The sequence below is a fragment of the Somniosus microcephalus genome, chromosome 8, assembly GCF_052327205.1.
Source record: "Somniosus microcephalus isolate GS21.2 chromosome 8, FLI_Smic_1.0, whole genome shotgun sequence".
Taxonomy (NCBI): domain Eukaryota; kingdom Metazoa; phylum Chordata; class Chondrichthyes; order Squaliformes; family Somniosidae; genus Somniosus; species Somniosus microcephalus.
This window is the reverse complement of record NC_140994.1, coordinates 35,939,206-35,951,967: the sequence shown is the minus strand read 5'-3', so window position 1 is coordinate 35,951,967 and position 12,762 is coordinate 35,939,206. Positions and strand designations below refer to the sequence as shown.

The 12,762-nt window shown below is 41.3% G+C and overlaps 1 protein-coding gene across 2 annotated transcripts in view; it reads right to left on the bottom strand.

The window, feature by feature from the left end:
* Positions 1 to 12,762, bottom strand: part of sec23ip (SEC23 interacting protein) — a 124,807-nt gene that overhangs the window by 52,426 nt on the left and 59,619 nt on the right. For both annotated transcript variants that reach the window (XM_085994547.1, XM_085994548.1), the window contains exon 14: positions 11,460 to 11,615. In XM_085994547.1, the coding sequence (XP_085850673.1) occupies positions 11,460 to 11,615 (156 nt within the window). The remainder of the gene's footprint in view (positions 1 to 11,459; positions 11,616 to 12,762) is intronic.

The following is a 12,762-nucleotide window of genomic DNA, read 5'->3' as shown; positions in this document are numbered from 1 at the left end:
GAATACCAACATATAATTTTTAAAAAGCATACCAATAAACTTGTTTAAATAAAAAAAGCAAAATATTTCAGATGCTGGAAATCTAAAAACAAAAGACAGAAAAAGCTAACTATACTCAGGTCAGGCAGCATCTGTGGAGAAAAGGATGTCAGTCAGTTGACATTTCAGGTCTAAGACCCCAAGGAAGACCCTTGGCTCAGTGGTAGCACTCTCGCCTCGGAGTCAGAAGGTCCTGGGTTCAAGTCGCACACCAGACACGAGCACATAAAGTAGTCTGCTATTTCAATGTAGTGCTGAGGGAGTGCAGCACTGTCAGAGGAGTCATCTTTTGGTTGCGATGTTAAACTGAGGCTCAGTAAGCTCTTTCAGGTGGATGTAAAAGATCACATGCCACTAGTCGAAGAGTAGCGGGGGAGTTCTCCTGGTGTCCTGGCCAACATATAGCCCTCAACCAACATCATTAAAACAGATTATCTGGTCATTTACCACCTTGTTGTTTGTAGGACCTTGCTGTGTGCACATTGGTTGCCGCATTTTCCTACGTTACAACAGTGACTACACTTCATCGGCTGTGAAGTGCTTTGGGATGTCTTGAGGTCATGAAAGATGCTATACAAATGTACGTTCTTTCTTCCAGTGCTGTAAACTTCTATGGTTAATGTTAGATTATGTAGACAAAATTTCATGAATCGCTTGTAAGTTGTAGCAAGGTAAACTCTTTGCAAATTTCTTTTAAATATTGTGGGGTAGTATTTATGCCCAGTAGTAATAATATTTTTTAAAGTAATTTTACATCAGGTTACTTACAGGTGGAGGACTGGGCACCCTTAAAAACGCTTATTTTTTGTGATAAATCCATTTTCAGCTGTATTAATAAAACTGTACCAGGTTACTCTTTAATTCATCAATTAATATTTTTCAATGGAAAGAAAAAAAAAACCATTACGCTCTATTACGCTAACCGATTGCGCTGGTTCATGGAAGGTGTTAAATTTGTGATTATGCAAATGATTTTAGCAGAAACTTGAACTGTAACCTAACCAGTGCAATTTCAAGTGCATTTTGGGCGCAATTTCCTAATTACGTCCAATTTCCTAATTACACCCAAAACTCTACTCCACTGTTTTCTGGAGGGAGGCTTAGTAAATATGCAAGATTTATTTTAATAATAGCCAATGTATAGCTATTGAACTTCAATGTTCAGTAAAATGTTGTGCATTAAATTCCACTCTCTATGTTGTGATTTTGATCACTCAAGATTTTTAAATCTGCTGCCATGGGCTTTGGTGGATGTGATTGACTTCAAAACTTTTTGCTGCATTCCTCATCTGCAAAAATTGGAAAGAGGGAGAAAAAGAGTAAAATAGATAGACCAGGGAGAGAGGGAATGAAATAAAGAGATGAAGCAGGGCAGAGGAAACAAGAGGGGAAGAGGGGTGAGAGACAGGGAGGACATTTTTCTGTGAGAAGCAGGTAAAGAAGAAATGTCAGACTAGGAGAAAATGAATGAAAGAGGGCTTGAGAGGAATATGAAATAGAAAAAGAAAGAATGGGGCTGATTAAGACAGGAGGGAATAAGAGAGAGAGCAGACGAGAGAAAGAATGGGTACAATCCAGATTTCAAGCTAACAGTTGAAAACGAAGCATGTCAAAAGTCACATTGATGGGCTAAGTCTTCAAAATTGTGCGTGTCGTATACTCATAGTTAAAGATGAGTGTACCAGTGAGCTTACCAATACACTATATTAAAAATTTATGGCTCTTTAACAGTATATCATTTTTATTCTGCCAGGTCAACTTTGAAAGGCTGGTCACCCCTGAGCTAAAGTTACGGGACAGCAATCGGGATCTGGAGCTGTGGTTTATTCCTCCCCTCACTAGGGATGTGGCCAATCACAGCATCTTCACCACTATCCTGGTTGAAATCAGCTAATTCAGCACAAAACGAATTGAAACCTTCTTGATCTGCAGGACTCGGTATATGCTGTATTTACCCACAAAGCCATTAGGGAGGATTTAATCATTTTCAGGTTTTACAGTGTCAAGTTGGTAAGTAAGGGTGATGGCATTTTGCAACCACATTGGAGCAGACTTGGGAGTATTTTGTTGGAAGTAATACAATCAATAATGCATTCAGCCTGGAAATGGAATCAAGTCATATCAACAATTAGATCAGTGGGTTTTCATTGAACTTTTCTCATGCACACCAAACCAGGTCCTATCATTCTATCAGTAAGACACATTTATAGGTAAGTTGCTTCTTTTAGATTTAAAAAAATGTCAATGCTCGGAGCAAGAGAGTTAAAAAAAAAAAATCAGATAACATAACACAAATGATTTTCAATTGATAAAGGTCATCCAAATGTGTCTATATGGCTATGTGACTGCTCCAAAGTGCCACTACAGTGTTGCAACACCATCATTATCATCAATAGCAGTATTGACTACTATTGTGGAATTGCGATATTAAATTGGACTGAACAAATGTGGTTTTAAAAACGTGATGCAAATGAGGATTACGATTTCACTACTGAATTTTTGAAAATAAGCTGATGTATATAGTGTGAAAAGCAACTAGTCATGTATTAACCTAAAAAAAAACTTATAAATTTAATACATTTTTCCTATTTTGTTAAAATGTCAGAAATCAAATGGAAATTTGTTATGCAAAATAGAGATTTTTTTTTTTAAGCAAGTCGATCAAAAATTGGGATTTCGATGGGCCGAAGGGCCTCCTTCTGTGCCATATGACTCTATTAGGTTTTGTTTTGCTGAAATAATTTATATGGATTCGCTCTAGAAACGGGCAGGATCATTTCTACTGCGGCACAGTTACTCTGCAAAGCCAGGAAGCATTCACATACAATTGAAAGAATAAAGAAAATAATACATTTACATAACTGATCGAGGTCTTTAAGATAATGAAAGGGTTTGACAGGGTAGACAGAGAAGATGCTTCTGATTGTGGGTGATACCAGAACTAGAGGGTAATAAATAGAAGATAGTCACTAATAAATCTAATGAGAAATTCAGGAGAAATGTCTTTACCCAGAGAGTGGTTAGATTGTGAAACTTGCTGTCACAAGGAGTAGTTGAGGCAAATAGCATAGATGCATTTAAGGGGAAGCTAGATAAGCACATGAGGGAGAAAGGAATAAAAGGATATGTTGATGGGGTTAGACGAAGGGTGGGAGGAGGCTCGTGTGGAGCAAACTCTGGCATGAACCTGTTGGGCCGAATGTCCTGTTTCTGTGCTGTAAATAGGTTGTAATTTTGTAATACTCATCGCATCCATCGGAAATGTCTCAAAGTGCTTCACATAGAATGAATTGGCACAACACCCATGCAAGGTGGCATTAGACAATGAGGATTTTAAAGGAGGTGAGAGGGTGGAAAAGGTGCTTGAAGGAGGAGCAAGTACCAGAGGAATAGATAGAATGAACAAAACCTGTCCAGGAGCTGGCAGTACACTGAATTTGAGAGTTGCAAGGATAGTCATGTAACACTACATTGCGGTTAAGTAAAAACTGTCACTTTGAGGTTTGCTGAATTTTTATCAATTAAGATAAACAGCAAAGAATTGAAAAAAGAATGCACCATTTAAAACAGAAGTAGTTTTCTAACTTGGATATATGAAACGACATTATACATTGAATCCTTTGTTGTTTGTCCATTGTTCAGGAGATAGGCTGTGATTAAATCTGAAATTATGTTTAATTAAGGATTCTAAATGACAACAATTCTGTCGCACACTGTTGGTGATTTATGGTTCTCCTTCCATCCCTCTCGGGTAAGGCTTAAAATCTAATCTCGACACTGAGCACAGAACTAGTGGATACAGGTTTGAAAAGTAACAAGCATCAAGGTTAGAAGAAACTTTATTCCACCCCAGAGTAGTGGACATGTGCAACAGATTTCCAGCAAAAGGAACTGATGCATCAATTAATTCCTTCAAAAAGGAATCAATACTTCATGTGAGCCATGAAGATAAGGAAGCACAAGATACAAGAGTTTAATTTCCTGAGAGAGTTGAGTATAAATTCACCCTGATCCTTAAAGCCATCAAATAGAAAAAAAGACGAGACCTTCAATTTATTCAGCGTCTTTCACATCTTCAGGACGTCCTAAAGTGCTTCACAGCCAATTACGCACTTTTTTTTTTGAACTGGCATCACTGTTGTAGGCAAAAAAGTTCAGAACACCGGGCTACCCTCACAGTTCCATGATGTAACTTTGGTCTGCAGCCTTTCATGTGCAGCAACCCCCTCCCCATACGGGGCAGCACAGGTTTAATCATATCAGTTTACACTTACTATCCTTATAACCTTCAATCTCACTCCCAGCCAGATATCCATCTAGCTTTATTTTTTAAATCCAAGTTTGTGACGCATCCACTGGACAGCTCTCACCTATTAAGCCCTCAACGAATGTTGGCAGCATAATTTATTGATTCAAAATCCATGAAAACAATTACTTCTACTACTGTACTACAGCTACAGCCACCATTATTACTACTTGCATTTATATAGCACTTTTAACTTAGAAATACATCCTAAAGCACTTCACAGAGGCATCATCAAAAAAAAGTCAAACCAAAGGAGGAGTTATTAGGGGGGGGCGGCGGTGACCAAAAGCTCGGTCAGAGGTGGATTTTAAAAGGAATCTTAAAGGTGGAGCGGCGGAGGGGTTTAGGGAGGGGTGGGGCGAGGGGATGGGATGCAGATGGATAACAGACCAGTGTCGGAGGAGTGAAGAGTTCTGGCGGTGGCGGGGGTGGGTGTAGGGACAGAGGAGGTTACAGAGATAGGGAGGGGTGAGATCATGAAGGGATTTAAACACAAGGATGAGAATTTTATATTGGATGGATTGTAGGACTGGGAGCCAAAGTAAGTCAGCATGGAAAGGGATGATGGGCAAATAGAATGTGGTGTAGCATAGAGATGGACAGCAGATTTTTGGATGAGCTGAAGTTCACAGAGATTGGAGGATGGGAGACTGGCCAGGACAACAACAACAACTTGTATTTATATAGTGCCTTTAACATAGTAAAATGTCCCAAGGTGCTTCACAGGAGTATTATAAAGACAAAAAATTTGACACCGAGTCACATAAGGAGAAATTAGGGCAGATGACCAAAAGCTTGGTCAAAGAGGTAGGTTTTAAGGAGCATCTTAACAGAGGAAAGAGGTAGAGAGGCGGAGAGGTTTAGGGAGGTAATTCCAGAGCGGAGGGCCTAGGCAACAGAAGGCACGGCCACCAATGATTGAGCGATTATAATCAGGGATGCTCAAGAGGGTAGAATTAGAGGAGCACAGGTATCTTGGGAGGTTGTGGGGTTGGAGGAGATTAGAAATAGGGAGGGGCGAGGCCCTGGAGGGATTTGAAAACAAGGATGAGAATTTGGAAATCGAGGCACTGCTTAACCAGGAGCCAGTGTAGGTCAGCGAGCACAGGGGTGATGGGCGAACGGGACTTGGTGCGAGTTAGGACATGGGCAGCCGAGTTTTGGATGACCTCAAGTTTACGTAGGGTAGAACTTGGGAGGCCAAGAAGGAGTGCGTTGGAATAATCAAGTCTATGGGTAACAAAGATATGGATGAGGGTTTCAGCAGCTGAGGCAAGGGCGGAGACAGGCGATATCACAGAGGTGGAAATAGGCGGTCTTAGTTATGCCACGGATATGTGGTCGGTAGCTCATTTCAGGGACAGCATTAGAATAGCTGAGTTCATTGGTGACAGAGAGTTTGAGCAACAGATGGGCAGAGGTGTGAAGTATGCAAGTGCTTTATTTTTTTATTTTTTTTATTTTTTTTTAGGTGGAATGGCCTCACTCCTTTTTTGAATAGTGGGGTAATATTTGATGTCCTCCAGCCCTCAGGTTCAAAGGAGTTTCTAGTCATTGCTAGTGCCAAGAATGGATCGCAGTAATCTACTCCTTCCATTACCAAACTTAACAAGCGCACTTTGAAGAGCAGTAGGGCCAGTAATTCCTGTCCCAACGCGTGAGTACGGACGGGGTACTCACGCGTGGGCCCGGAGGAATTGCCGGTTTTCAGCATGCACAGCGCATGCGGGGAAAACCGGCATTTCCTCTCCTCTGACCCAAGGGGTTAAGAGGCGAAACGCGTGCGAGGTTTCAGGTAGCGCGTGCGCGCTGAACTTCCCTTTTTTTTTTTGGAAGAGTTGCCCGTGGGGAAAAGGCTCCGGTTTTTACGCGTGGAAAAAGCAGCCGTAAGTACTTACTTTTAACAGGTAAGTGGTCTATTAAGTTAAATTAGAAAAATTTTCCACAGGTTCATTTTTTTTGAAGACTTTACAGTAAGGTAAGTGTATTTTTAGCCCCGATTTTTTATATAATAGTTTTTTTCAAAATTTAAAATGATTGTTTAAAATAGTTTTTTACATTATGTATAGTTTATTTAAGTAGTGCGATGTTTTTTAAAATTTTCTTTCAAGTTTAAGTAGTGTTTTGGGGCCAGGAGTTTTCATGAGTTTGACAGTTCTTACTATCAAACTCATGAATGAACTTTTGCAACCTCCCATTGGTTGCCCAGTGCTCACGTGATCCCAGCCGGCTCATCGCACTAAGTACGCCACTGGGTCACGCACGCAGAGCGCGGCAGGACCTGAAGCGGGCCAGTGACAGGAAATGCAATGCGGGCCAGGATTGAAATGTCAGCGCGCCGGGTAAGTGCACATCGGGGGCTTGCACGCGTGGCAAGCCCCCGAACCTAATTTCTGGGCCAATGTTATAATTGAAAGAGGATTCCACAACACCCAAAGCTTTTAAAGTTCCTCCACCTTGTCCAAACCCATAAATTTGCCTCTTCCTGGAATGACAAGGCTGACAACACAAGGCTACTCAGCATTATGCAGATTTTGCCCCATTTAATCCTTTTGCAGTGCAGTTTTATTGAGATCTATACTATGCAGCTGAAAACCAGGATGCCCTCATTAAACTGAAAAGCAATCTAAACTTTAAAGATTCTCAATTAGAATACTGAATATCTCAGTCTCAAGAATTCCAGCAGCTTTATACTCTAACTCTGGCCTTCAACTCAACAAATTGAGTAATTTAATTTCCAGGGCATGTTTCCAATTTGGTTATTTACTAATGCACAAAACTTGTGGAAATTGAAAATAAAAATGTACATCGTCAATCTCCACATTCTTACTAGTCCTGATAGGCTTCAAAAGCTAGATTTCACATATTTTATGCCTGCTAGCCTTGTTGCTGAAATTCAAATGTTAAACTGAAAGCTTTTTAATGGATAAAACAAGAGAAAGAAAGTCAGTCATTTCATGCTGATTTTTTCTGATCTGGATTCAGACATCTGGAATCTGGCCTCGGGCGACTGTCTGTGTGGAGTTTGCACATTCTCCCTGTGTCTGCGTGGGTTTCCTCCGGGTGCTCCGGTTTCCTCCCACAGTCCAAAGATGTGCAGGTTAGGTTGATTTGGCTATGATAAATTGGCCCTTAGTGTTAGGGGATTAAATACGTGGAGTTACGGGGATAGGGTGGGATATGTGTCGGTGCAGGCTCGATGGGCCGAAATGGCCTCTATCTGCACTGTAGATTCTGTGATTCTGTGATTTAGAAACACTTACCAATAACAATTCACCTATAATTAACCTCAGGAATTACAGAAATTTGACTGTGTGCACCTTCAAAGGGGCAGGCCATCTCAAACACTGCTCCAGTACAGAAGCATAATAATACATTGGGCCGGAATTTGCGATCGCGGGCGGATGCCTACGATCCCCATTCATACTTTTGACAGTTCCGTACATACGGATAAGTATGAATGGGGATGACTTAAAAAATACACCAACACATGAAAATTTTTTTTTAATTACATATATAAAATTAATTAAAATGGCATTTAATTAAATATTTTTAAACAAAAATTAAATTTTTTGAATTTTTAAAAAATGTTTTAATGGGGCTAAAAATAAACTTGCCTTATTGGACAGGGTTTTTAATGTATAAGTGAGTGATAAAATATTATTTTTCTACTTTTTAAAACTCTTATGCTGGTAAAAGTAGGCCTTATGCCTGCTTTTACCAGGCATAAGAATTCCACGGCCTTTCAGCGGGTGGAAGTTGGGCAAATAATGCAACTCTCCAGCCGCAGAGGCCCTTTTCCTGGGGATGCGGAGGATCTGTCAAGAACGCAAGTGCCGGGTTTTAGCGCACGTGCTTCGCCTGCCTAAACCTGGCACTTGCGCGGCCCCTACAGGTGCGTACACATCTCGTACGCACCCGTAGGGGTCGCAAAATACGGCCCATTTATGCGTTTCATGTTGTTCTAAAATGGCGTAACATCTGACTTACCATAAGCAACACAGAAGATAAAGTTTGGAGACAAGTATCGCACTTGCAAATTTTGGTGTCACATTTTGAAAAAGGTGTATTAAAAGAAAAAAGAAAGACTGACGCTGCCTGCTGGCTTCTTCTGACTTTGTGGAGGATCCAGGGATTTGCAAACAGCTGTCAATCTATACAGAAATCTATCAATTGGCCTCAAATTGACCTCAGGGTGCCCCTATTTTCATCAATAAGATCTTGTGCCCTTAAAGGAAGACCCTAAGGTATACATCTCTTCACCTTATCAGAATAACACAGGATATAATGTTCTTGTCCTTACAAAACAGTGTATCCTCTGACTTATTGTGATCAGCTCCATGAGAGATCTGCTAGTGTTTACTAAAATTCTGAGTGTGCCTACGCATCATATACATAAAGAAAGAAAAACTTGCATTTATATAGCACCTTTCACGACTTCAGGACGTCCCAAAGCACTTTACAGCCAATGTGTGGTCACTGTTGTAATACGAACATACAAAATGATGGACAGGGAAAGACTGACTGGTCCATTGAGCCTGTGCCTATACTGTATACTCCTTCAGTATGCAATCTCCATAGCAGTTATTCACATTAGTCCATGGAAATTGGGATTAAAATCCACTGTTTCAAGTATTCATGGTCATTTGCATTCCTATATTTGAAACACAAGGCAATACTCAAGCTTTAGGAGAAATAAAGAAAAAGACTCCTTACGCAGTGGTTTATAAACTGCTTTTAATGTACTCAATAGAATACTCGTGACCTCTCACCCCATGGAGCAAGAATTAATTATTTTACAGCTACCTACTACATCACGACAGGATCCATGTTCAGCTCTTTCCTTTTGTTTTAAAATCTGAGAGGCTAAAAACAATGCAGTGAACAGCAGGTGTATTTTGCAGCACAATGCAGAAAAAAGACCAAGGCCTAGAAATTAGGTTTGCCTCCGCCAGGGCTTTTGCGCCCGAAATTTTGCACCCGCGATAATTGCCGCTGCGCCCGCCAAAAATTCAGCTGCCCCGCGCCCAGACGGCTGCGGGCGCTAATGGAGGGTTTCAGCGCCTCGCTATGGGCGCTGAATGCAGGTTTGCGGCGCTAATCCCCCGCTGCGGCACCCGATGCGGTGCGGCAGGCTGGGGTACTGCAGGCCTCCTCCTTCTGTTAAGGAGGAGCTGCCTGCAGCCGACCGCTGACCGGTCGATTCGCCCGACAAATGAGCCCGGCACCTCGGAGAAGTGCCGGGCTCGCGGGCCACACACATCAGTGCCGCGGGGGGGTGGTGGAGGAGTCCGGGGAGGGAGGTGCGGGCAGGCGGCCGCCGGGAAAGCGGCCGGCCGCCGCTCCACCTTAATGCGCCGGCGCTACGTGCTGCAACATCCCGTTGAACAATCGTTGGTTGCGGCTGCCACGGGCGAGGCGGCCGCAACTGAATTTGGGCGTCCGGCCGCGTTACCACGGCAACCGGGACGCTGCGCACACCGATGACGTCATCGGTGCCGGCGCAGCGCTACCGGCTAACGCCGATGGTAGGGCCCAACGCAATTTCGATCGTGGCTATAATTCCGGCGCAAGGCCCTCTAACGCCTCTAATTGGGCGCTAACCCCACCGAATTTCTAGGCCCAAGTTTTAAATTTGGATTCACTTTTCAAGCTACAGATTTTCACTTTCTGTAAGCAATGAGCCAGCTGATCTTTTGGAATGCAACACCTTACATTGATCAATCTAAATTCCTGCACAGGGACTTTTCAAGGTGGTGAGTAAATCTTTCTGAACAGATGATGTTGTCACACCTGACTAACAGGAAAATTAAAATGTTCACCAAACTTATAATTCCTAATAAAACACACTTCCACCTTCTGTTAGGAAAGTGGGATGCTCGAATGTATAGACTTCTCTATGGCTGAAGATCTCGCCATAGCTGAGAAAATCACTTCTTGGCCGAGAGCAGAGAAGCTTGAATGTCAGTCTAAGCTGAGGTTCCAAGTGCGGAACCTCTGACTTGGGAATCTAATCCACTTATATAGTTTTATAATCCAGCAAATGGCTTCTATTCACAAGACACCAAACCGACCCGTCCGATATTCTTTCCCCCCCAAACCCGACCCGAACCGCGGCCCGTCCGATATTCTTTTCTCCCCCCCGACCTGAACTGCGGCCCGTCTGATATTCTTTGCTCCCCCACCCGACCCCCGACCTGATTTGCGGGCCAGCTTAGTAGGAGTCAGCCGATATCCGGCTTTCCAGAGAAGCAGGAAGGGGAATGAGACACGGAACAGTCGCAAGAGGTAGCCTGAACTTTTAAAATTTATATTAAATACAAATTTCCCAGTCTTATAATACCTTCTGAAATCCGAAAAATTCCGAAAACCGAAACTCAGCTGGTCCCAAGGCTTTCGGATAAGGGATAGTGTACCTGCATAGAGATTTTTTCTGAAAGAAGAATATGATTTTCTAAACGTTCTACTTCGATAAAGAGAAAAAAATATTTTAAATCCTTCCAAATTTAAAATCTTTTTTTCCATGAAATTAGTTCCACCCTTCTGACAGGATAATGCTATAGGAAATATTAGGGGGAAAATTCTGATCAAAATGCTGATCAGAATAAAGAAAAACAAACATATGCTGATTTCTATAAATAAGAACAATGTGGGAAAAGAAAATTACAAAATCACATCAATAGATAGTTGCAGTTGCATGCCATCAGTGTTCTTGATTTTTGTTCTAGTGTTTGTCAGACATCAATACAGTACAAAGCTTTGCAATCAAACATTTAGCAATAAAGATTTATTTGCCTGTCCCATACACACCACTGAAGAAGATGCATCTAGCTGTTGGCTTAAGAATAATCAAAATTATACCAGTAAACAGTGCAAAAAAGAGGCTAGGTGAGTTTAAGAAAGAAAAATCTTCAACTGAACAGTGCAATAAACATTAGGGCTCCCTTTAAATAGAATTAATTCATCACTATTTTAAAAATCTGAAGGATGTAGGATATTAATAATACAATGTGATAAAATAGCAGAGATCACACTGCAATCTGTCTTCAAGAATCAAATAAATGCAAGTCACAAAATGGCACTTAAAACCCAGCTCACAATAAGTTAGACTTACTGGATGATAAATATTGAAAAATCCCTTGCAGGTTGGTAGTCGGTAGTTTTCATCAATCTTCTCCAGCCCACGCACTGTGAGAAACATACCAACAGGAGAACCCAAGGCAAAGAAGTTATTTGGTTCGAAGTCTAGCGCACGATAAGCCACAGACACCTGAGAAAAAAATGTAGCACATAAATGTAAGTGAAATTTAAAAAAAATGAACCACTCTGTTTGCACAATAGGAAATCTGCTTCATGAAGTGTGACGAGTAGTGGTTAGACCTGAGATACACAAGATTTAAGAACTAATTTTACTGGTACAACATGAAATCTAAACAGTAATATCCTCACTAATTCAAGCTTTGCCTTTATTATTACAGTTGGTGAAAATAGTTTGAACATTTAAAGTAGGCATAGAAAATTTCACTCCCTGCCTGGGCAGTGTTACTTTCCATCTCTGAAAATAGGCCGTTTGCAATTAGCATCAATATTTTATCCTAGCAATATTTCATTGTCTTTATAAAATGCAAGACGTAAATAAACTTACAGAATGGACACGTAAATGGAAAATTAATTTCAATGTAGATAAGTGTGAAGTGTGCATTTTGATAAGAGGAGTAAAAAGGCCACAAACTCCTGGGCAAATAAATCTAAATGGGATAGAGGAGCAAAGGGATCGAGGGGTACAGATTCACAAATCATTAAAAGTAGCAATGCAGGTTAACAAGGCCATAAAAAATGCAAACAAAGCTCTGGGGTTTCATTTCTAGAGGAATAGAATTGTAAGGCAGAGAGGTTACGTTAAACTTAAATAGAACCTTGGTTAGACCACACTTGGAGCACTGTGCACAGTTCTGGTCTCCATATTAAAAAAAGGATTGAGACACACGAGAGAAGGTGCCAAAAAGATTTACAAGGATGATACCAGAACTGAGAGGTTATAACTATCGGGAAAGACTGAATAGACTGGGCTCTTTTCTCTAGAAAAGAGAAGGCCGAGGGTGGGGGGTGATCTAATAGAGCTCTTTAAGGTAATGAAAGGGTTTGATAAAGTCGATGTGGAGAAGATGTTTCCACTTGTAGGGGGAGTCTAAAACTAGAGGTCATAAATATAAGATAGTCACTAATAAATCCAATGAGGAATTTAGGAGAAACTCCCAGAGTTGTTAGAATATGGAACTTGCTATCACATGAAGTACAGTGAAACATCTTCAGTTTAGGTGGTGATGGCTGCCAGACCAACTCAAAATGGTGCCTACTCAGAGACAACTACACAATCTTCCTCATTTGAGTCTTTTTACTCAGCATGCAACAAAAAC